Source organism: Schistocerca nitens, chromosome 6 (genome assembly GCF_023898315.1).
Source record: "Schistocerca nitens isolate TAMUIC-IGC-003100 chromosome 6, iqSchNite1.1, whole genome shotgun sequence".
Lineage (NCBI taxonomy): Eukaryota > Metazoa > Arthropoda > Insecta > Orthoptera > Acrididae > Schistocerca > Schistocerca nitens.
The window spans coordinates 644,803,540-644,829,339 of NC_064619.1; the positions used below are offsets into that span (position 1 = coordinate 644,803,540).

General features: G+C 44.5%; 1 protein-coding gene across 1 annotated transcript in view; it reads left to right on the top strand.

The window, feature by feature from the left end:
* Positions 1-3,102: 3,102 nt before the first annotated feature.
* Positions 3,103-25,800, top strand: part of LOC126263551 (protein Wnt-1-like) — a 65,060-nt gene continuing 42,362 nt past the window's right edge. The window contains exons 1-2 of the mRNA XM_049960644.1: positions 3,103-3,246; positions 17,084-17,204. Coding sequence (XP_049816601.1) covers positions 3,103-3,246; positions 17,084-17,204 — 265 coding nt within the window. The remainder of the gene's footprint in view (positions 3,247-17,083; positions 17,205-25,800) is intronic.

Below are 25,800 nucleotides of genomic sequence, written 5' to 3' on the forward strand. Positions count from 1 at the left end.
GCCATACCCAGGACCTGGATAATGCAGCGAGCAGATGCAAGTAATTACTGTCGTCATCAGATAGCACATAAGTAATTTATTAAATGGTGTTTCATTCTCCTGCCATACTATACTCAATTCGTGCCATGCTTTGAAGCAAACATAATGCCGACAAGTATTTATTTGAATTATTGGCAGTGGAATGTTACAAGATCTTTATTTGCTACTTCGCTAGGGTATTGTATAATGTCATAGGTCGGCGAGCGGGTGCTGAAGCCAATATGCTATTTGCCCTAAGGCTTCGATTTCTGCCGTCTCAGGGTTGGAACGAAACGTGACGATGTAGGAACCAAGCAAAACGAAAGCGGTTGAAGTGACATTTAATGTAATTTACTTGCCCCTCCAGTCAGTACTTTTGTTACTCCCAAGTTTGGGTTGGTACGATCAGCTATGTGAAAAAAAAAATCAGGAATGAGACATCTGTAGTGTTTGTAGACTAGTAAACTCTGTGTAATGTAAGTTCCACCCTTTTATACCCAAGTGTATGCTATGCCACCCATCATCACCTACATTTGTCATGCATCTGGTGTGAGACTATTGCAAATACTTCTCCTTTTTGTGTTAAGTAGTTTTTGTTATTCAAGCTCTGTTGAAACTCTGAGCATCGAAAGTCATTAAGTTCTTTGCTAAATGTAAATGCCGTGTGGCTAGGGCCTCCCGTCGGGTAGACCGTTCGCCTGGTGCAAGTCTTTCGAGTTGACGCCACTTCGGCGGCCTGCGTGTCGATGGGGATGAAATGATGATGATAAGGACAACACAACACCCAGTCCCTGAGCGGAGAAAATCTTCGACCCAGCCGGGAATCGAACCCGGGCCATTAGGTATAACATTCTGTCGTGCTGACCTCTCAGCTACCAGGGGCGGTCAAGTTCTTTGCTGTCACCGTGGTAAACATTTAACCTATGTACTTCTTGTGCTAAACGTAAGAGGACAATCGGATTCGCTGTACCTGCCACCCGTGTCCATAAAGACCAATTTACAGTAGATGCTATAAGCAATGAGATATAGATTTTGTTTATTTTCAAGTTTTTCACAAAGTTCATACAATATGGACTTTTTTAGTAGAATGATACATTTAATTTAATTATCTGTGCAATATTTTTCATTAGTATGGTTTATTTACCACACATCCTTTAGGATTTCTTCGCTTTCACTCACCTTTCTTACAAAGTTTGCTAACTGTGTAGAAAACATTGCAGAAAGATAATATTTACCGGAAAGGGACGGGGGAGGATTCACAACTTTGGGATGGGTGCAGGATCATCTTGGTATGGCTCTGATCATACCAGAGCTTCATGGTGGGCGAAACGTGTGTACCTATAATAAATATGCAATAACGTTATTAAATAAAGGAATTGGTGACTGTTGGATTTGTGATGAACATCGTTAGAAGTGGTCACCACAGGACATCCCAGTGAGATGAAAATGTGCGATTGGTGTGGGAATTGTTCATCTGGGGACGCTAAATAATCATCACGCCAGTGAGCATGTAAAAGCGTCCTAATGCGATACACGCTGCGAAACATCCTTAAAGAGGAGTTGTAATTTCGCTCGTTGAAGTGGCATTAAAGTCAGGAATTGCAAAAAATGGTTCAAATGGCTCTGAGCACTATGGGACTCAACTGCTGTGGTCATCAGTCCCCTTGAACTTAGAACTACTTAAACCTAACTAACCTAAGGACATCACACACAGCCATGCCCGAGGCAGGATTCGAACCTGCGACCGTAGCAGTCGCACGGTTCCGGACTGCGCGCCTAGAACCGCGAGACCACCGCGGCCGGCTCAGGAAGTGCAGATGATTGCGACTGTCGCATGGAGTATCATGAGGGATCGTGCTACGCTGGATAAGAAACTGCCCCCAGTTGTTTTCAAACACAATCTGGATCGATCGAGCTGTGTTTCACATGGGAGGGTTTGTAAACCTCATAAGTTCTGTTGTGGTTGGCAGGAGAGCCAAGTCAGTTTTACTAAAGGAGGCCGAAATGCACGCGTTTTAGCTCATGCAGGCTGGTGTGAGGTCTGGAACATGGCAAGGAAATTAGAATTTAGAAAAACGGACGTAGCTGGTGGAATGCTTAATTCATTAATGATGAACGTCGGTTTTGACGGTACATGATTCACAATATCAATAGTAACTGATAATGGCGCCTTGCTAGTTCGTAGCAAATGACGTAGCTGAAGGCTATGCTAAACTATCGTCTCGGCAAATGAGAACGTAAGTAGGCAGTGAACCATCGCTAGCAAAGTCGGCTGTACAACTGGGGCGAGTGCTAGGAAGTCTCTCTAGACCTGCCGTGTAGCGGCGCTCGGTCTGCAATCACTGATAGTGGCGACACGCGGGGCCGACGTATACTACCGGACCGCGGCCGATTTAAAGGCTACCACCTAGCAAGTGTGGTATCTGGCGGTGACACCACAAGTTCCATTTATGGACGAAAGATTTTCTGCATGCTTTCGTTGAGGAACTACATCACCCCTAGGTAATGGTGTGGTCCATTGTGACATCAAAACAACTTATTGGTCCTGTCCTTCTTCGCAATACAGTGAGCTCAGACCAGGGCCTAGCCGTTCGGGAAAATCAGATTTGCCCAATTGTGTCCACGTACGACAAAATCTACCACCTCATATTTATGCTAGTTGATGCCGTGCCACAGTTTGCAGCAAGTGTAAGCAAATGGCTGGAACGTCGGTTGGGTCGCCACATTCTTCAGATTGCTCAGTGCGCGGCCCTGATCTACAGCATGTGTGTTCTAATTGTAGGTCTGGACAAAGGAGTGTGCTAGATGATTTCGAAGTTCGTACCCTGCATGTTTTCACTAATGTACTGCAAGCGTTCTTGCTGAAATCGACTAAGGAGATTGGCAAACGATTGAAGAAACTGGTGAACAATCCTGGCGCCTATGTGGACACCAGTACGTAGCATTCTGCTGGTCGCAGTAAAACTTGTTTGAGTAAAAATAGACCAGTTGTGTAAGTAAACAGGTACTTGCTGTAGTTGTAGAGCCTCGCATACTAGTCGGTGCCCGTCGCGTTCTCAGCCCGGCGCGTGTGTTGCCCACAGGATGGTGGCGGCGCCGGGGCAGAGCCCGCAGCCCACGACGGCGGCGCCGCCGGACCGCGAGCGCCAGCAGGACGCGTGCCGCGGCTTCGACTTCCTGGCGGGGCCGCAGCGGGACATCTGCAGCAGCCGGCGCGGCGTCATGCCCGTGAGTAGCGCCAACTTTGGGGCTTCTGGCCGGGTGCTTGCAAGTTTAGTAACGCGCCGCCAACGTGCTGTTACACGCATGGGTTGCCTACATGCAGGGGCACGGGTCGCGGCGAGGACAACAGCGGGATGCTTTGTCACAATTCCCAGAACCCACAGACCTTCGTCAAAACACACACACACACACACACACACACACACACACACACACACACACACAATTGCTCTCCCAACATATTTCGTCGCTTCCTAATCTGAGTTTTCATCTCCGTCGAGTGGTGATCGAAAGTGCATAGTTGTCCACCTTGCAGGTTCAAACAGACATCATACTACAGTAGTAGATAAAATGTCGATATATCGATAATACGTCAATAAAATATCCATACGTGCCAGTCTTTTTGCACTACAGATTTGTCGATGTATCGATATAGAAATGGCAATATCGAGTGCCGACATTTTTGTATTTTTTTCGCAATTTTGATAAATATTTGAAGTTATTATTTTGAAAATGTAGTAGAAGATAATTTTACTTTCGCTGTGTGAAGAAGCTTTACTACTTGTTGAGCTTTCATCACGTCCCATCTTTGTCTTCGACTGTGTGAAGCAAGTATAGATGGCACAAAGAAGAAGTCCGATTGCACTGGGGAGTGGCGGTGTGATTCCAATAACATGATACTAGCGTGAAGAAATAACATTAGCATCTGCCAAACACTTCATGACTACCATAATTATCACACAAACTCGAAGGTACGACAATATATTAGCTGCACTTCCATTATACAGTATTAAGCACAGAACTTGGTTGCATCGCTAGCTGCTGACAGTCTTGGTCGGTGGTCTGAACCTTTTGCCACTCATATACAGAAGTACCTACACGTTCTGGCCGAGCGGTTCTAGGCGCTTCAGTCTGGAACCACGCGACCGCTACGGTCGTAGGTTCGAATCCTGCCTCGGGCATGGATGTGTGTGATGTCCTTAGGTTAGTTAGGTTTAAGTAGTTCTAAGTTCTACATGTCTTACGATACCTGGTCCAGTCGGCGTTGGAATGTAATTAATGCATTCTTCTATCCAAATGGCATTCGTCGTGTCAGGTTATCCAAGGTTTTGGCAGTGTTTGATGTAGAGTACGAACTTGTGATTATACACTCATTAAAATATTGATAGTCACGACAGAGCCTATAAGCCTTACTGCCATTTAAGCTCTTTGTTGGTACAACAACTACGAGCACTTCCCAGGGACTGGTCCTTATTTAAATTATACTCTCATGGAGTTGCAGGTTTAGAAATTCCTCCATCGTCGATTACAGGTGATGTGGAACCTGGTACGGCTTCCTATACCCCAACGGTTCGTTCCCAGTGGCAATCCTATGTTATGCTGTTGATGTAGGTGGTAGTGCTCTAGCAGGATTAAGTAACTCTGTGTATTTCACAAACAATTTTTCCATTATCTCTCTGTTCTTTTCGTGAAAATGCAACACTTTTCCTCACAGCATGACTAAATCAGCTGACTGACCCAGCTTCAAAGACTTTACACTGAAACCTCTGTCCAATTTTTCTTTCTCTGGCTGTCAGTGCATGACATCATAGCTCCACTTCCGTTGATCCAAAATTACCTACACTGGTGGGTATAACCCAGCTACCATCAGCTACTTGCAAATACACTCCTGGAAATGGAAAAAAGAACACATTGACACCGGTGTGTCAGACCCACCATACTTGCTCCGGACACTGCGAGAGGGCTGTACAAGCAATGATCACACGCACGGCACAGCGGACACACCAGGAACCGCGGTGTTGGCCGTCGAATGGCGCTAGCTGCGCAGCATTTGTGCACCGCCGCCGTCAGTGTCAGCCAGTTTGCCGTGGCATACGGAGCTCCATCGCAGTCTTTAACACTGGTAGAATGCCGCGACAGCGTGGACGTGAACCGTATGTGCAGTTGACGGACTTTGAGCGAGGGCGTATAGTGGGCATGCGGGAGGCCAGGTGGACGTACCGCCGAATTGCTCAACACGTGGGGCGTGAGGTCTCCACAGTACATCGATGTTGTCGCCAGTGGTCGGCGGAAGGTGCACGTGCCCGTCGACCTGGGACCGGATCGCAGCGACGCACGGATGCACGCCAAGACCGTAGGATCCTACGCAGTGCCGTAGGGGACCGCACCGCCACTTCCCAGCAAATTAGGGACACTGTTGCTCCGGGGGTATCGGCGAGGACGATTCGCAACCGTCTCCATGAAGCTGGGCTACGGTCCCGCACACCGTTAGGCCGTCTTCCGCTCCCGCCCCAACATCGTGCAGCCCGCCTCCAGTGGTGTCGCGACAGGCGTGAATGGAGGGACGAATGGAGACGTGTCGTCTTCAGCGATGAGAGTCGCTTCTGCCTTGGTGCCAATGATGGTCGTATGCGTGTTTGGCGCCGTGCAGGTGAGCGCCACAATCAGGACTGCATACGACCGAGGCACACAGGGCCAACACCCGGCATCATGGTGTGGGGAGCGATCTCCTACACTGGCCGTACACCACTGGTGATCGTCGAGGGGACACTGAATAGTGCACGGTACATCCAAACCGTCATCGAACCCATCGTTCTACCATTCCTAGACCGGCAAGGGAACTTGCTGTTCCAACAGGACAATGCACGTCCGCATGTATCCCGTGCCACCCAACGTGCTCTAGAAGGTGTAAGTCAACTACCCTGGCCAGCAAGGTCTCCGGATCTGTCCCCCATTGAGCATGTTTGGGACTGGATGAAGCGTCGTCTCACGCGGTCTGCACGTCCAGCACGAACGCTGGTCCAACTGAGGCGCCAGGTGGAAATGGCATGGCAAGCCGTTCCACAGGACTACATCCAGCATCTCTACGATCGTCTCCATGGGAGAATAGCAGCCTGCATTGCTGCGAAAGGTGGATACTGTACTAGTGCCGACATTGTGCATGCTCTGTTGCCGGTGTCTATGTGCCTGTGGTTCTGTCAGTGTGATCATGTGATGTATCTGACCCCAGGAATGTGTCAATAAAGTTTCCCCTTCCTGGGACAATGAATTCACGGTGTTCTTATTTCAATTTCCAGGAGTGTATGACAAACCAAGGCATATAAAGCACTACGCTCTATCCACTTCTTCATTTTCTGCCAAAGGTTCAACTATGCATAACACATTAATTGGTAGATCTACTCCTGCATCCACACAGACTAGATGCCTTGCGCCTTGGTATTTTATCCTATGAGTTGGATATTACGTTTAGTAGGCTTCCACAATGTCTGGCATGTATCTTGTGGCATTACGGTTTCCAAGTGTTCCACTGTAGCTTTTGCAACTCGAGGAAGTACTTCCGCACTTGCCCGAAAGTCTTCCTTTTCCACTCAGAAGTTCATCGATGCTAAACTGAGCAAACTACCGCCTCCACCTACACCACGGAATCTATGATGAAGTGGTTTCAACTTCTTCGCACCAAACACACCTTTACTTGTAACAGATACATGTCGCACTATATCCAATAAAAATATATGGTCATCCTCCTACAACCAAGGTTAAGTCTGCCGCTGATCCAGCTTTACGTATAATACCAGAGTGTGAGCTCCAACCTGCATTCATATAGTGCCTTTGGAAACCATTGCGGACATTACCATGCAAAATCTCCAAATTTCTTACGCATATGGCACTTAGGTTCCCTATAATTCCGCTGAATGTGACCAGTTTGAGAAGAATGTTAACATACGATTTCAGCACTAAAGACCACCTTCTTTTCCCATGTCTTGGTCACTGCATCCATCTGTGCTAACACTATCGCAGTCGCTACGGTTTCCTTTAAGGCTTTTGGGAATTCTAGTCAATCTTGCACGAAATTACAAATAACCTAAATTGGAACGATCACATAGATAATATTGTGGGTAGAGCAAACTAAAGACTGCGATTCATTGGCAGAACACTTAGAAGGTGCAGCAGGTCTACTAAAGAGACTGCTTACACCACGCTTGTCCGCCCTATTCTGGAGTATTGCTGTGCTGTGTGGGATCCGCATCAGGTGGGACTGACGGATAACATCGAAAAAGTACTAAGAAGGGCAGCTAGTCTTGTATTATCGCGAAATAGGGGAGATATTGTCATAGATATTATACGTGAATTGGAGTGGCAGTCATTAAAACAAAGGCGTTTTTCGTTGCTACGGGATCTTCTCATGAAATTTCAATCTCCAGTTTTTTCCTCCGATTGCGAAAACGTTCTGTTGGCACCCACCTACATAGGGAGAAATGATCATCACAATAAAATAAGAGAAATCAGGGCTCGCACAGAAAAATTTAAGTGCTCGTTTTTCCCGCGTGCCGTTCGAGAGTGGAACGGTAGAGAGACAGCTTGAAGGTGGTTCATTGAAGCCTATGCCAGGCACTTTATTGTGAATAGCAGAGTAATCACGTAGATGCAGATGTAGAAACTTCAGCTGGCAAACCCCGCAAAAATGCGTCTAGCGCCCTTTTATTTTGCATCTTGCAGAATGGCCCTGTTAGCATTGTCGTCATCCGTTAACTCGTAAGTACTGATTTTCAGTTCTCTAATTCGATAAAAAAAAAAGCAATCCGCAGACTCTCTCTGTCTTTGTGCTATGTCACTGATCTGCTCACGATAAAAACTAGCGGTATTTTTCCTTCTGTACCGTTCCAACAACCCCTCCTTAGGTCCTGAAAAGACTGAACATATGCAACTTCTCCTGACACTCAACATATGCCCTAACCCTGTAAACTTTAATCGAGCCATACTTAGTAACCATTCCTCATTCCATCTCTCAGTTTTACAGCTGTTAGTAAATTATCTATAAATGGAAAAAAATATCTTCCCCTTTCCTCCTTATTGAAGAGACATTACTATTACGCAGATGTAGAGACACGCTAGGAGACCACTGTTCTCTTCTCTTCTTCCCTGCCAGACTATCAAGCTCCTTAAATAATTCTAAACTATCAGCTTGTCTTTGAGCAACCTAATCCAACACGTTGAATTGCTTCCTGAGCTAAAACCTTTTCATCTGATGCTATTTTGATTACTATTATTACCACCATAAGTTCTTCCTCCATAGCTGAGTGTTCAGTGCAGCAGAATATCATGTGAGGGGCCAGGGTTCCATTCCTGGCTTGGCCAGGACGTTTCTCTGCTCGGGGACTGGGTACTGTGTTGTCTTAAACAACATTTCATCCTCATCGACACGCAAGTCGCCGAAGAAGCGTTGACTAAAAAAGACTTGCACCAGGCGACCGGTCTACCTGGTGAGACGCCCTAGCCACAGGCACACTACCAAAAGGACAAAGTAGGAATATTCCTAAGCTCAAAGGAAGAAGAAGTAAATAATCATACACGAACACACAATTCCTTAAGTCGACACTAAATTGTTTTTCTTCTGTTGCTTCAGACATAGAACTACCATTTCAGCCTGCAAAAAGTGGTTCAAATGGCTCTAAGCACTATGAGACTTAACATCTGACGTCATCAGTCCCCTAGATTTAGAACTACTTAAACCTAACTAAGATAAGGACATCACACACATCCATGCCCGAGGCAGGATTCGAACCTGCGACCGTAGTAGCAGCGCGGTTCCGGACTGAAGCGCCTAGAACCACTCGGTCACAGCGGCCGGCTTTCAGCCTGCACCAGTACTTCTGTTGCCACTTGCAGAGGCATGGATTTTCTCTGGTTGAGGATGGTGGATCAGGATGAGTCCAAACGCAATCAAAAGCGGTGCTATTCGTTTATTACTCCAGTAGTTCGTAGTACAAGCTCAAGCTCAAATCAGACAGAGCTGGAAGGCAATCCCTGATTCATGGACCTGGTGGTGAAGTGTTGTGGCAGGTCACCAATAGCTGCTATCTTCAATGTGGCCCAAGAATAGTGCGACCTTGCATAGTAAACATTACCGGTCTGGCAGCTGAACTATGTCAGAGCTGATATGATAGGCTGATATGGCCTGCTAAGACACATCCACGAATAGCAAGTGACTTGAATAGACATCCAGGGAGCGAAACCTGGACCAGCAGCTGGCTCGCAGCAGCTGTTGCTGGCAGGCTCGGTCAATGGCTATTAGGACCTGAGTCCGACCATCAGGCGATGGCTGGAACCCTAGCAGAAAGTTCTAGCAACATGACAGTTGACCAGAGTGGCCTCACGGCAGGTGTGACAGGTGTTGACTCGATAACTCGCCGATACGATGGACAACAAGTGTCCAGTACCCACTGTATGGGATGTTCGGAAATTCCCATTAGAACCTTGTAGAACCTGTAGAGGGAAGTGAATACATAATATGTTGAATAGGAACAGATGTCCAGAAACCTATCATTTCCATTCTACAACAGCTTGAATTCAGATGTCTAACGAGTTCATGTCTACATCTACATCTACATTTATACTCCGCAAGCCACCCAACGGTGTGTGGCGGAGGGCACTTTACGTGCCACTGTCATTACCTCCCTTTCCTGTTCCAGTCGCGTATGGTTCGCGGGAAGAACGACTGTCTGAAAGCCTCCGTGCGCGCTCTAATCTCTCTAATTTTACATTCGTGATCTCCTCGGGAGGTATAAGTAGGGGGAAGCAATATATTCGATACCTCATCCAGAAACGCACCCTCTCGAAACCTGGCGAGCAAGCTACACCGCGATGCAGAGCGCCTCTCTTGCAGAGTCTGCCACTTGAGTTTATTAAACATCTCCGTAGCGCTATCACGGTTACCAAATAACCCTGTGACGAAACGCGCCGCTCTTCTCTGGATCTTCTCTATCTCCTCCGTCAAGCCGATCTGGTACGGATCCCACACTGATGAGCAATACTCAAGTATAGGTCGAACGAGTGTTTTGTAAGCCACCTCCTTTGTTGTTGGACTACATTTTCTAAGCACTCTCCCAATGAATCTCAACCTGGTACCCGCCTTACCAACAATTAATTTTATATGATCATTCCACTTCAAATCGTTCCGCACGCATACTCCCAGATATTTTACAGAAGTAACTGCTACCAGTGTTTGTTCCGCTATCATATAATCATACAATAAAGGATCCTTCTTTCTATGTATTCGCAATACATTACATTTGTCTATGTTAAGGGACAGTTGCCACTCCCTGCACCAAGTGCCTATCCGCTGCAGATCTTCCTGCATTTCGCTACAATTTTCTAATGCTGCAACTTCTCTGTATACTACAGCATCATCCGCGAAAAGCCGCATGGAACTTCCGACACTACCTACTAGGTCACTTATATATATTGTGAAAAGCAATGGTCCCATAACACTCCCCTGTGGTACGCCAGAGGTTACTTTAACGTCTGTAGACGTCTCTGCATTGATAACAACATGCTGTGTTCTGTTTGCTAAAAACTCTTCAATCCAGCCACACAGCTGGTCTGATATTCCGTAGGCTCTTACTTTGTTTATCAGGCGACAGTGCGGAATTGTATCGAACGCCTTCCGGAAGTCAAGAAAAATAGCATCTACCTGGGAGCCTGTATCTAATATTTTCTGGGTCTCATGAACAAATAAAGCGAGTTGGGTCTCACACGATCGCTGTTTCCGGAATCCATGTTGATTCCTACATAGTAGATTCTGGGTTTCCAAAAACGACATAATACTCGAGCAAAAAACAGGTTCTAAAATTCTACAACAGATCGACGTCAGAGATATAGGTCTATAGTTTTGCGCATCTACTCGACGACCCTTCTTGAAGACTGGGACTACCTGTGCTCTTTTCCAATCATTTGGAACCCTCTGTTCCTCTAGAGACACGGCTGTTAGAAGGAGGGCAAGTTCTTTCGCGTACTCTGTGTAGAATCGAATTGGTATCCCGTCAGGTCCAGTGGACTTTCCTCTGCTGAGGGAAAGAGAAAAGTCACAGAGTTGCTTGTCCTGATAAGCAATAGGGTAGACAGGATGATGTGTACTACATCAGACGGTCACCTGATGCCACAATATCTGCCTTGCTGCGAAACTATGCGTCTCGAGTGCAAAAACATGGTTCAGTACACGTTTTCCGAATACACAGACGTGCTTCTTGTGTATGGCAAAGATCGAGGTAGTGGAAGAGACGCTGGTCGGCTGTATCACGAACTTTTTCCGCAACGTAGCACGCCATCGCGCAAATTTCTTGCCCAAGTTACGCAGTGGCTCTGATAAACAGGTACCTTCACCTTGAAGAGGTGGGACTGCAGTGCTCCACAACAACGCCGCACGCCCAAATTTGAAGAAAATGTATTACATCATGTTGAAGACAACCCCTCAACAAATACTCAAACAACTGCGTGTGCAATGGGTGTTAATCACAATATCGCGTAAGGAACAGTTACAAAGGGTACACCCTATGGCTCCAGCCGATTTTCGACAACATGCTGCGTACTGACGTGGTTCCTGCACCACTGCATCGACACACCCGTGTTTCCATATCGAGTTCTGTTCACAGATGGATGTAAGATCGCTAGGGACTGTGTTCTGAATTCGCGAAACAGCCATGTCTGGGCAGAAGAAAACCGTCGTGCCACGCACGTGCATGGATTTCAGCACCAGTTTGGTATTAACGCGTGGGCAACTATTCTGGATGGTCATGCGGTTGGGTCATATCTTTTTCCACTCAAGTTAACTGGTCCCATGAACTTCATTTGCCTACAAAACGTGTGGAGCCTTGGTTTCAGCATCATGATGCACCACCTCACTTCTCGCTTGCGGTTCAGAGACATCTCAACAGACGATATGGTGGTCCAACCGGCATGGCTGCATGATCACCGGATTTAACTCGTATGGACTACTTCTTGTGGGGTCTTATGAAAAGTTGAATTTACGAGACGCCTGTAGAGACAGAGGAAGATCTGCTGGTACGAAGTCTGGCCGCTGCACTAGAAATTGAAGAGACGTAAGGTGGGACGGAAAGTGTGTACCAGAACATGCTTCGTAAGAACAAGGCATATAACAACGTTTGTGATCGCCACATCGAGCTGCTGTTGTAATTCATCAGCACTGTTCTGTACATACAGTATGCTGGATTCTTTTTTGTTTCTGAATAATGTAAACGTGTGATGTTTAAATTGTTATGTTTCCTTTCGAACTGTTGTCTAATAACTATACTGCGTCACCCCTAATTCAGTTCCTCAAGCAGAAGTGGATGAGTTAAATATCTGAACTGAAACCATTGTAGAATGGAAATTACACGTTTCTGGACATGGGTTCCTGTTCATAATCTTATGTACTCTCTCCACTGTACAAGTCGTAGAAGTTTGTAACATGAATTTCCGAACACTCTGCATATGTACCAAACTGAGTTCGTTGTGGTATTGCTGCTGGAAATTTTACGTCTCCCACATGTTGAAGTGTTCCTGGTTTTAAATAGTACTCAATTGCGCACTGATTGGCAGGTGCAGTGCCATGGCAGCATATTGCTGCAGGTGGCTTGCTTTACGGCATCGAACTTGTAAGGTGCCTCATACGTGAGGAAGATATTTTTACCAGTTTTAATAAATTATTGTCTCTTATTGATGTATTCACGATAGTTAGGAAGTGCTGTAGTCCGTAGCCGGCCATGAGTCGGAGAGCATTTCCCACGCTGGCTGGCTAGGTGACGAAGCGACCATATGTCGCGCGTAGTGGAGTGGGGCTCGGCGCTGGACCGTAGCAACAAGCGTCAGCCTGGGAAATGTCATGACGGGAAGTACCGCCATCTTGGCGCCAAAGTCACCGATTTTGTTTATTTATGTTTAATAATTAAAGTCATTTATGACAACATGAATACGAGGAGGAGCCTCTGGATGTTTAAAACTATTTATCATAATTTTGCCTCGTTAAAATTCACACCCGTTCATTAACAAACGCATATCTTAGTAAGTACGAACTTGATCGGAAATCCTCGAACTATGACGAAACTAGTAAGAGATACGGACTGCGCGCCAAAGTTGGCAGTCGGCGTTAAGAGCTCTTCCTGTCTGGTTCGATGGTAGCCACGCTCTCGGTTACGAGTAGTTTGTGACATGTGTGTTTCATTATTGATCTAATAGGAATAAAAGTTATTTTACGGCATTCTGAATGTTAATTTCGAGTAAATAGATACCCCAAAGTTGATCGACAGTAATTTCAGATAATTAGCTTCCACTGACAGAGACATCCAATGCGCCATGAAGAATCTGCACGGGACGACATTTACGAGAGCTGCACCGTGCACAAGTAGGAGGAAATCCGACGACATGACCCACCAAGGCGGATCCAGGAAGGTCCGACTTACACTCGCAAATTCCGGGTGGAAATGCTGACTAGTTATACCGTACGTCACATATACCACCCTCAACGGACTCGCGACTAAGCTGAGTAATAACAGTATCAGTTTAGAAGCGAGGGGATCTTGCAAACTCTGTTGCCTAGGTCCATGTAGTTTGCAACTGTGTTAGTCAAAGTGCGTTTTTCATCTTAAAGACGGAGTCCACACAGCATACTTATCAAGAAGATGTAAAAGAAAGTCCCAACACTTGGTCACTGAGAATGTGGAAATAAATACTTTGGTTCATGTTCACGCTACTCTGAATGAATGAGCCCAATTCATTGTAGGAAAACAGCTCAAAAACATCACATGACCACCTCCGTCTTGGTCACCAACTACTAACAGTGGGTTGAACGCCTTATTGGGCTGCCGGTACACCCGACGCCTTCCATGATCTGGAAAGAGGCAAAATTCGCCGGACCGCATTACATGCCCACAGTCAGTTACTGTCCAGTTTCTTTGGCCCACTGAAAACGTGAAGTTTTATGAGTTGTTAGGTGGTGTGCTTCTGCGAGGTATCTTGCTCCAGTTGAGTACTATATGCAGGTATCACCGCAATGTTTGATAGGAATCTTGTTGAGGTTGTTCTGCTTTCACTAACAGAAGCAATTTCTGTTGAAACCGTTTTCACTGACACGGTGTGACACGCATCTCAGATCCCTGTCGGTTAGGATCTTGTCACGACTGCTGGTCATGAGCAGTCTTACAGGCCTGCGAGTGGTACACCAACCTTGTAGATACCTTGGACAGGCCTTGGCGATCCAGCAATAAACTGAGCAACTTCATTCACCGTGCGGTCTTGAGAATGTCCAAACGGGATGACTCCTTTCTGTCATTCTTTTACATCTTAACTCTGATCCATCTTGACTGCGCTGATTCCGTACAATAAACTGCCACATACATACCACTTCACTCCCATGACTTAATCAACGTTGGAGGGTCCCATGACGGCCTGTTGCCAACTGATCGGCGTCTACAGCTCTCCAAGGGGCTCATTATCATTTTGACCGGCAAGTGAAAGAAAGATCCCCGCAAACTGGTAACTTAGTGGTTTGTGAGTAGTATACTTCCTAGTGATTTATTCATGATCGGATGAGTGAGATGTAAGTTTTGCACTGATAGTGTTCTAACAATATAATTAGCTAAATCAAAGCGCAGATTTATACTGCATAGTACAGGGTGGACATAAAGTCTTTCCCTGTTCACAAAAATTTATTTCTAAGGAACTGTGCTATTTAAGACTATGAGAATTGTTGCAACTCGTTAAGTTTTCTGGCTACACTTTAGCATGTGCTGTGATGGTATCCGGTTTCCTTTCTCTCTCTCTCTCTCTCTCTCTCTCTCTCTCTCTCTCTCTCGCTCATTTGTAACATGTAGTGAATCTTAGGAGTCTGCTGTCGCAATGACGTCTATGCAGGAGGAAGTGCAGTGTGTTTTGTGGTTTCATGAAACGGTATCGCTTACTATAGTTGATCGACAGCTCCGAAGTACTTATCATCGTGATGCTCCAGATGTGAAAAACATCAAAAGATCGTACGAAAAGTTTAAAGAGGCTGGCATTGTTGGTGACAAGGCAAGGAGCGGTAGAACAGGAGAGAGTGACAAAATTGTTGATACCGCGTGACAGCATTTCAGTGCAATCTGCGAAAATCGAGCCATTATGTTCTCAAATGGTTCAAATGGCTCTGAGCACTATGGGACTTAACATCTGTGGTCATCAGTCCCCTAGAACTTAGAACTACTTAAACCTGACTAACCTAAGGACATCACACAACACCCAGTCATCACGAGGCAGAGAGAATCCCTGACCCCGCCGGGGATCGAACCCGGGAGCGGGAAGCGAGAATGCTACCGCACGACCACGAGCTGCGGACCATTATGTTCTCAGAGAAACAGGGCACTGGGGTGAAGATGTTACAGAAATGGCTGCATTTCCATGCATACAAAGTGCGGCTCTTGCAAGTTTCGCAGCCAGAAGGTAGGCCCAAATGTGCTGAGTCTGCTAGAGACATTTAGGAGGAATCGATGCATTACAGGAATTGTTTTCTGGACATGTTGGAACTTTTCCGGGCACTTCAGTTACAGGAGTTTTCAACTACGAGTAGCGTTTCAACAAGATAGTGCACTGCCATACTGAGAGTTATTTGCTCGCTAGTTCTTGGGTGAAACCTTTTTGGAGAGATTGATCGGTAGAGATTATCCAACATCATGGTCACCATGTTCACCAGACGTACACCTCATGACTTTTTTGTTGGTTTACGTTAAGGGTAAGCTGTTAAGTTCGTCATTTCTTGATATGCAAGCTCTGACGGCATGAATACGACTTGCTGGAGAGGCGGTGCGGGAAGAGATGTTGGCAAAGACATGCTGGGAAACTGATTATCGCCTAGACGTTTTTCGGGCAAAAAATGGAACACAAGTGCAAGTGTGTCCATAAAAAAACTTTTTCAGTTGAGTTACTATTTGCAACAAACCACGTAACTGTTCAAATGGCTCTGAGCACTATGGGACTTAACTTCTGAGGTCCCCTAGAACTTAGAACTAGTTAAACCTAACTAACCTATGTTGTTGTTGTTTTGATCTTCAGCCCTGAGACTGGTTTGATGCAGCTCTCCATGCTACTCTATCCTGTGCAAGCTTCTTCATCTCCCAGTACTTATTGCAACCTCCCTAAATATGTGATCCCCTGATGTCTCAGAACATGTCCTACCAACCGGTCCCTTCTTCTTGTCAAGTTGTGCCACAAACTCCTCTTCTCCCCAATTCTATTCAATACCTCCTCATTAGTTATGTGATCTATCCATCTAATCTTCAGCATTCCTCTGTAGCACCAAATTTCGAAAGCTTCTATTCTCTTCTTGTCCAAACTATTTATCGTCCATGTTTCACTTCCATACATGGCTACACTCCAGACAAATACTTTCAGAAACGACTTCCTGACACTTAAATCTATACTCGATGTTAACAAATTTCTCTTCTTCAGAAACGCTTTCCTTGCCACTGCCAGTCTACATTTTATATCATCTCTACTTCGACCATCATCAGTTATTTTACCCCCTAAATAGCAAAACTCTTTTACTACTTTAAGTGTCTCATTTCCTATCTAATTCCCTCAGCATCACCAGACTTAATTCGACTACATTCCATTATCCTCGTTTTGCTTTTGTTGATGTTCATCTTATAGCCTCCTTTCAAGACACTGTCCATTCCATTCAATTAACCTAAGGACATCACAAACATCCATGCAAGAGGCAGGATTCGAACCTGCGACCGTAGCGGTCGCGCGGTTCCAGACTGTAGCGCCTAGAACCGCTCGGCCACCCCGGCCTGCCGTTTAACTGTACGTAGTGCAGTTCTTCAGAAACAAATGTTCGTAATCAGGGAAGACTTAATAGTGTCCCTGTACTCTTTTTGCTGTGGTATCACTCCCATGTAAGAATTCACCTTTAGAGAGTGTATTTATGTAATTGTTTACTTCAAATTCTGATTGCAGTGTTATCTTTTCACGCCCTTACGGCGAGTATGCAATATACGATTAATGTGTGCGGCGAAAATGATGTTGGTCGTGGTTGCAGGCAGTCGGCGTGGGCATGAAGACTGCTCTGGAGGAGTGCCAGTTCCAGTTTCGCATGAGCAGGTGGAACTGCTCCACCGTGCCCGGCAGCGGCACCCTATTCGGCAACGTCATGACCATCAGTAAGTCTTACATCTACCGTACAAGTAGACTTTATCATAATGATGCTGCAGACCTCGCACCCATTCTGTATCCACCACTGAACAGGGAGGGTAGCTCTAAATTTGTTATGCAACTATACTCGGTTCACCACCATTGCACCATAATTACATGCTCACCTTCAAAGTACGCCGTATACAAACTAGTTTGATTTCTTGAAAAAGTAATTTATTGTACAGTAGCATCACACCTTTGTAAAAATAAAGTTTTAACAAAATGTCAGTTTGGTTTCCAGAAAGGTTTTTCAACGGAAAATGCTATATATACTTTCTCTAATGAAATCTTAAATGCTCTGAGTAACCGGAACTCACCTGTTGGGATTTTTTGTGATCTCTCAAAGGCTTTTGATTGTGTAAATGATGGAATACTTCTAGATAAGCCCTAAGTACTGTGTTATGAATAAGACAGCGCTCAAATGGTTTAAATTATACCAAACTGGAAGAGTGCAGAAAGTTGAAATAAGCAGTTCACATAATATGCAAAGAACTGGTGATTTCTCAAACTGGGGAACAATCAAGAATGGGTTGCCGCAAGGTTCGGTCTTGCGTCCTCTGCTGTTCTTAATATGTATTAATGACTTGCCATTCTATATTCACGAAGATGCAAAGCTGGTACTTTATGCCGATGATACAAGTATAGCTATCACACCCAACAGACAACAATTAACTGATGAAATTGTAAACGATGTTTTTCAGAAAATCAGTAAGTGCTTCTCTGCAAATGGGCTCTCGTTAAACTTTGACAAAACACAGTATATACAGTTACACACAGTAAATGGAATGACACCATTAATAAATATAGACTTCGATCAGGAATCGATATCTAAGGTAGATCATTCAAAATTTCTAGGTGTATGCATTGATGAGGGGTTGAACTGGAAAAAACACACTGAAGATATGCTGAAACGTTTGAGTTCACCTATTTATGCTATTAGGCTCATCGTAAATTTTGGCGATATACATCTCAGTAAATTAGCTTACCACGCCTATTTTCATTCTCTGCTTTCGTATGGCATCATATTCTGGGGTAACTTATCACTGAGTAAAAGAGTGTTCATTGCACAAAAGCGTGTAGTCAGAATAATTGCTGGAGTTCATCCAAGATCATCCTGCAGACACTTATTTAAAGAGCTAGGGATCTTCACTGTAGCCTCACAATATATATATTCACTTATGAAATTTGTTATTAACAATCCGAACGAATTCAAAAGTAATAGCAGTGTACATGGCTACAACACCAGGAGAAAGGATGGTCTTCACTACTCAACGTTAAATCTAACTTTGTCTCAGAAGGGCAGCCACCAAAGTCTTTGGTCAGTTACCTAATAGCATCAAAAGTCTGACAGGTAGCCATATAGCATTTAAAAGGAAATTAAAATAATTTCTGAATAGCAACTCCTTCTACTCATTAGGTGAATTTTTGGATATAGTAAGTGGGCAATTTCCCCACCTCGCACAAAAAAAAATATTGTCATGTAAATATTAAGTGTCATGTAATATTTTGTGTAATGTAATATTTTGTATGGACATCTTTTATTAACATGACACGTTCCACATCAGTACGAAGTGTCGTATTCATGATCTGTGGAACAAGTACTTAAAAAAAGATTCTACTCCCACTGGGCTGCTTGATTAGAGAATAGTCAATAAATAAATTGTGTTATAAAACACCTTCTTAACTGACACGTGTACAGGTTGGACAAAATAAAACTGTCGCAGAAAACGTTCCAATCACCTTTAACAGGCAACCCAACTTACATTGTCCTTACTGGGGCAAACGGTGTAAGTTGGGTTGCCTTTCTTAAAGTGCATGAATTATTTTTGGGGCCTGTTTTATTTTACTCAACCTGTACTTCTTTTTAAAGTTCTGTCTGTTCACCTTCAGGTCTCCTGTCATGGAGTTACAGTCTGCAGACCTTTTTAGCATTCTGTGAGAGAACAAAGTTGTTCAGATGATCATATGTGACAAGTTAAAAACTTGCCAAGATTCAAACCCGTCAGCCATTGCTGCTTACTAGTCTCCTAGAGGCAGTATCGTGAATTAAACGTCATTTCGTAACTCATTTGTTTTTCCAAGCTCTGCTGGTACTGCTGTAGAGATCCCAGCGGGATATCTAACGTGCGTCGGAAATTGTGAAAGAAACAATTGGTAACACGTTTCTACTCACAATGGGCTGCTTCATTAGAGACTGTAGCCAATACATAAATTGTGTTATAAAACACCTTCTTAACTGACACGTGTACAGGTTGGACAAAATAAAACAGTCGCAGAAAACGTTCCAATCACCTTGAACAGGCAACCCAACTTACATTGTCCTTACTGGGGCAAACGGTGTAAGTTGGATTGCTTCTCTTAAAGTGCATGAAATAACTGTGGCCAGTTTTATTTTTTTCCAACCTGTATTTTTTTTTAAAGTTCTATCTGTTCACCTTCAGGTCTCCTGTCATGGAGTTACAGTCTGCAGACCTTTTTAGCATTCTGTGAAAGAACAAAGTTGTTCAGATGATCATATGTGACAAGTTAAAAACTTGCCAAGGTTCAAACCCTCATCCCCAACTTTCACGGGCAGTGCGCTACCATCCGAGCTCACCTCCCAAAGATTCTCATAGTGTGAGCTCGTCGCAAGTTCCTCTCCTTTCATATGCAATCATAGCAGCAAGCACTCTTCACTGTCGTTGTTATCGTTGACTTCACTAGTAAGAGTGATTCTAGTCTATCCTGTGCGATTCTTTCCATCTCTGCATAACTACAGCAACGTACATCCATTTGAATCTCTATTCAAACCGTGACCCCCCTCTGTAGTTTTAACCCCTCCACATTACCCTCCATTACCGAATTAACAATTCCTCGGTTCCTCAGGACATGTCCTCCCACCCAAGCCTTTCCGTCAGCCACGTTGTGCCATAAATTTTATTTTTCCCAATTCAATTCACTACTAGTTCATTAGTTATCCGACCTACCTATCTAATCATCAGCATTCGCCCGTAGCGCCACATTTCAAAAGCTTCTGTTCATTTCTTGTCTCTGCTGTTTGCTGTTCACGTTGCACTGATGGTGGTCCTCGCTACACCGGAGTATATTTAAAATACACTGTCGTCGCTACTTAATATGACGGAAGTCGGTCATCAGAGCGAATGCGTTTGCGATTCCCTTCTCTGTGTCAGCGCAGACGGCACCTAACTGTCTCCTTTTGCACTGGGGGAATGGGATGTATGAGGAGCTTACTTACGTTTGCCACAGCAAAGTCCACTAACCTGACGTCTTCAAGAAGTCTAATGTGTTTTCGTCCCAGCAGAGAGGTAGCACGTAGAGCATAAGTCCGCTGCTCTTGCTGTAAGACTGTGGTGGAACTACTAATATAAAAAACAGAAAACTGATCACAGAAATTGAGCGGTAAAAAAACGTGCGCCGACGAGAGTAATACGTTTTATTGCGAATCATCCTCTTTATTGCGTATCATCCTCATTATTGACAAATATTAATCCTTGCTCATTGTTAAACATGGTAGAAAATATATAAATGTTTCACAATCGAATTACACTTCCTAAGCACGTTTTACTCTGACGCGCTCACAGAGATGCGATCTCGGTCGCACAGCAGCTCGTAGTATTAGGCGCTTACTTCCCAGCTAAAGACTATACTGTGTGGTGCGGTAACTAGCAGCTGTAATGTTCGGCCCTTCTGCTAAGAGCTGAACTGTCTGGCATCAATCGCTTCTCTAGGCGGTCACGATTGACGACGCTCGAAGTTCTTGGGCTCTTTCTCATTACTAAAATATTCCTCAAAAATTGACACTAAAATAAAGTTTAGACTCTGTTGTGACAGCTTAGTATTAAGAGGTTCTCCCATATTATTATAAACAAAGTTATAATTATATTTTAGCTATAATTAATAAATGATGCACTGGTCCAAGGGTAATGCTTCCATTTTCTATCACAGCAGCATATCAGATCAGTAGAGCACTCTTATTCAGTTAGCGCAATTTCTCACGGTAGATCCACTTGTAGTAGCGTCTGTTTTTATACCTAACTCTGTTTCATGACCTCATGTGTCAGCTGATGCATCGTCGCTCAACTGAGATGTGAAATGTGGGAATAAAGTTTGTGGCTCCCGTAGCCGGAAATGTTACGCATCCCCTCCTATGTGAGATTTCTAAAATTTTGTATGTTCTCTTAGACATCTGACATTTCAGAAATAAGTTATTCTTAGTGCCTTTTGAATGAGAATGTAAAAAGCAGAGACTTCTCAGTAGTAGTGCTATCATATTATACTTCGATTCCCAAATGATTCCCACGATTAATTTTTACAAACATTGAATTCAATAAGCAAAATAAGAAAATATTAATTTCCAATTCCAACATAGCTAATCAGTATTTACCAAAGGTACAGACATTACTAGTTAATTAGCTAATAAATCACAACATTGTTGATGCTGCAGGCCAAATTATTCACTTAGTTCACCTATTCAGTCATTAGTATATGAAATTATTCCTTATTTAATTAAACTTTTAAGCATAATGCCAACCATAAAGTACACTACTGGCCATTAAAATTGCTACACCACGACAGGAAGAAGATGCTGTGATATGCAAATGATTAGCTTTTCAGAGCATTCACACAAGGTTGGCGACGGTGGCAACACCCATAACGTGCTGACATGAGGAAAGTTTCCAACCAGTTTCTCATACACAAACAGTAGTTGACCGGCGTTACCTGTTGAAACGTTGTTGTGATGTCTCGAGTAAGGAGGAGGAATGCGTACCATCACGTTTCCGACTTTGATAAAGGTCGGATTGTAGCCTATCGCGTTTGCGGTTTATCGTATCGCGACATTGCTGCTCGCATTGGTCGACATCCAATGACTGTTAGCAGAATACGGAATCGGTGGGTTCAGGACGGTAATACGGAACACCGTGCTGGATCCCAACGGCCTCGTATCACTAGCAGTCGAGATAACAGGCATCTTATCCGCATGGCTGTAACGGATTGTGCAGCCACGTCTCGATCCCTGAGTCAACAGATGGGGACGTTTGCAAGACAACAACCATCTGCACGAACAGTTCGACGACGTTTGCAACAGCATGGACCATCAGCTCGGAGAACATGGCTGCGGTTATCGTTGACACTGCATCATAGACAGGAGCGCCAGCGATGGTGTACTCAACGACGAACCTGGGTGCACGAGTGGCAAAACGTCATTTTTTCTGACGAATCCAGGTTCTGTTTACAGCATCATGATGGTCGCATCCGTGTTCGGCGACATGGCGGTGAACGCACATTGGAAGCGTTTATTCGTAATCGCCATACTGGCGTATCACCCGGCGTGATGATATGGGGTGCCATCGGTTACACGTGTCGTCACCTCTTGTTCGCATTGACGGCACTTTGGACAGTGGACGTTACAATTCAGATGTGTTCAATCCCTGCGAAACCCTACATTTCAGCAGGATAATGCACGACCACATGTTGTAACTCCTGTACGGTCTTTCTGGATACAGAAAATGTTCGACTGCTGCCCTGGCCAGCACATTCTCCAGATCTCTCACCAATTGAAAACGTCTGGTCAATGATGGCCGAGCAACTGGCTCGTCACAATACGCCAGTCACTACTCTTGATGAACTGCGGTATCGTGTTGAAGCTGCATGGGCAGCTGTAGCTGTAGACGCCATCCAAGCTCTGTTTGACTCAATGCCCAGGCTTATCAGGGCCATTATTACGGCCAGAGGTGGTTGTTCTGGGTACTGATTTCTCAGGATCTATGCACCCAAATTGCGTGAAAATGTAATCACATGTCAGTTCTAGTATAATATATTTGTCCAATGAATATCCGTTTATCATCTGCATTTCTTCTTGGTGTATCAATTTTAATGGCCAGTAGTGTAATTCGTTTAGTGTTATATGAAGGCAATTATCAGAGAATTGCTATTTGTAGCACACAAGATGCTATGTTAAGAAACAAGTAACCAATATAAAGCTGGTTTCATTTATAAGCTAGTCCAAAATTACTTAAGTTTGGTCATAATATTTAGTGACTAATTTAAAATGCCATATAGGCTGGAATTGTTCATCAGTCAGACCTGAAATTACGAGGGCGTGCTGGAAAGTAATGCCTCCGAATTTTTTTGTGAAAGGTCTTATAGCTTTGTAAATAAAATAAACTTTATTAACATTCTACGTCTTTGTTCTTCATGTCTACATATTTATTGCTCGACATAGTCAACCTGCAACGAACACATTTCTCCCAACTACAGACTAGTTTGTTGATTTCTCACTGTAAAATACGTGACTTTGTTGATGGAACCACAACCTCACCTCTGCTTGCACCGCTTCATCTCAATTAAAGCGAAGTCGACAAAGGTGTTCTTTAAGTTTTGGAAGCAGATAAAAATCAGGTGGGCCAATGAGGGACTGTATGGAGTATGGTGGATGGCAGTGAACTCAAGGTGTCGGACTGCTGCAGACGTAGCAGCGCTCGTGTGCGGTCCGGCTTTGTCCTGCTGAAGGAGAGGATGCTCCATGTGTGGACGAACTCTTCGAATTCGTGTTTTCATTTTTCTGAGGGTTTCACATTACCTTGAAGAGTTTATGGCGGTGCCTTAAGGCATGAATTCCAAATTCATCCACACCTTGAATATCTCCGAACGCTGTGGGTATCTACATCTACATGTCTACTCCGTAATTCACATTTAAGTGCTTGGCAGAGGGTTCATCGAACCACAATCATACTATCTCTCTACCATTCCACTCCCGAACAGCGCGCGGGAAAAACGAACATCTAAACCTTTCTGTTCGAGCTCTGATTTCTCTTATTTTATTTTGATGATCATTTCTACCTATGTAGGTTGGGCTCAACAAAATATTTTCGCATTCGGAAGAGAAAGTTGGTGACTGAAACTTCGTAAATAGATCTCGCCGCGACGAAAAACGTCTTTGCTTTAATGACTTCCTTCCCAACTCGCGTATCATATCTGCCACACTCTCTCTCCTATTACGTGATAATACAAAACGAGCTGCCCTTTTTTGCACCGTTTCGATGTCCTCCGTCAATCCCACCTGGTAAGGATCCCACACCGCGGAGCAATATTCTAACAGAGGACGAACGAGTGTAGTGTAAGCTGTCTCTTTAGTAGACTTGTTGCATCTTCTAAGTGTCCTTCCAATGAAACGCAACCTTTGGCTCGCCTTCCCCACAATATTATCTATGTGGTCTTTCCGACTGAAGTGGTTCGTAATTTTAACACCCAGGTACTTAGTTGAATTGACAGCCTTGAGAATTGTACTATTTATCGAGTAATCGAATTCCAACGGATTTCTTTTGGAATTCATGTGAATCACCTCACACTTTTCGTTATTTAGCATCAACTGCCACCCGCCACACCATACAGCAATCTTTTCTAAATCGCTTTGCAACTGATACTGGTCTTCGGATGACCTTACTAGACGGTAAATTACAGCATCATCTGCGAACAACCTAAGAGAACTGCTCAGATTGTCACCCAGGTCATTTATATCGATCAGGAACAGCAGAGGCCCCAGGACGCTTCCCTGGGGAACACCTGATATCACTTCAGTTTTACTCGATGACTTGCCGTCTATTACTACGAACTGCGACCTTCCTGACAGGAAATCACGAATCCAGTCGCACAACTGAGACGATATCCCGTAGGCCCGCAGCTTGATTAGAAGTCGCTTGTGAGGAACGGTGTCAAAAGCTTTCCTGAAATCTAGAAATACGGAATCAACTTGAGATTCCCTGTCGATAGCGGCCATTACTTCGTCCGAATAAAGAGCTAGCTGCGTTGCACAAGAACGATGTTTTTCTGAAACCATGCTGATTACGTATCAATAGATCGTTCCCTTCGAGGTGATTCATGATATTTGAATACAGTATATGCTCCAAAACCCTACTGCAAACCGCTGTCAATGATATAGGTTTGTAGTTCGATGGATTACTCCTACTACCCTTCTTCAACACTGGTGCTACCAGCGCAATTTTCCAATCTGTAGGTACAGATCTATCGATGAGCGAGCGGTTGTATATGATTGCTAAGTAGGGAGCTATTGTATCAGCGTAATCTGAAAGGAACCTAATCGGTATACAGTCTGGACCTGAAGACCTGCCCGTATCAAGCGATTTGAGTTGCTTCGCAACCCCTAAGATATCTACTTCTAAGAAACTCATGCTAGCAGCTGTTCGTGTTTCAAATTCTGGAATATTCCATTCATCTTCCCTGGTGAAGGAATTTCGAAAAACTGCGTTCAATAACTCCGCTTTAGCGGCACAGTCGTCGGTAACAGTACCATCGGCACTGCGCAGCGAAGGTATGGACTGCGTCTTGCCGCTTGTGTACTTTACATACGACCAGAATTTCTTCGGATTTTCTACCAAATTTCGAGACAACGTTTCGTTGTGGGACCTATTAAAGGCATCTCGCATTGAAGTCGGTGCCAAATTTCGCGCGTCTGTAAATTTTAGCCAATCTTCGGGATTTCGCGTTCTTCTGAACTTCGCATGCTTTTTCCGTTGCCTCTGCAACAGCGTTCGGACCTGTTTTGTG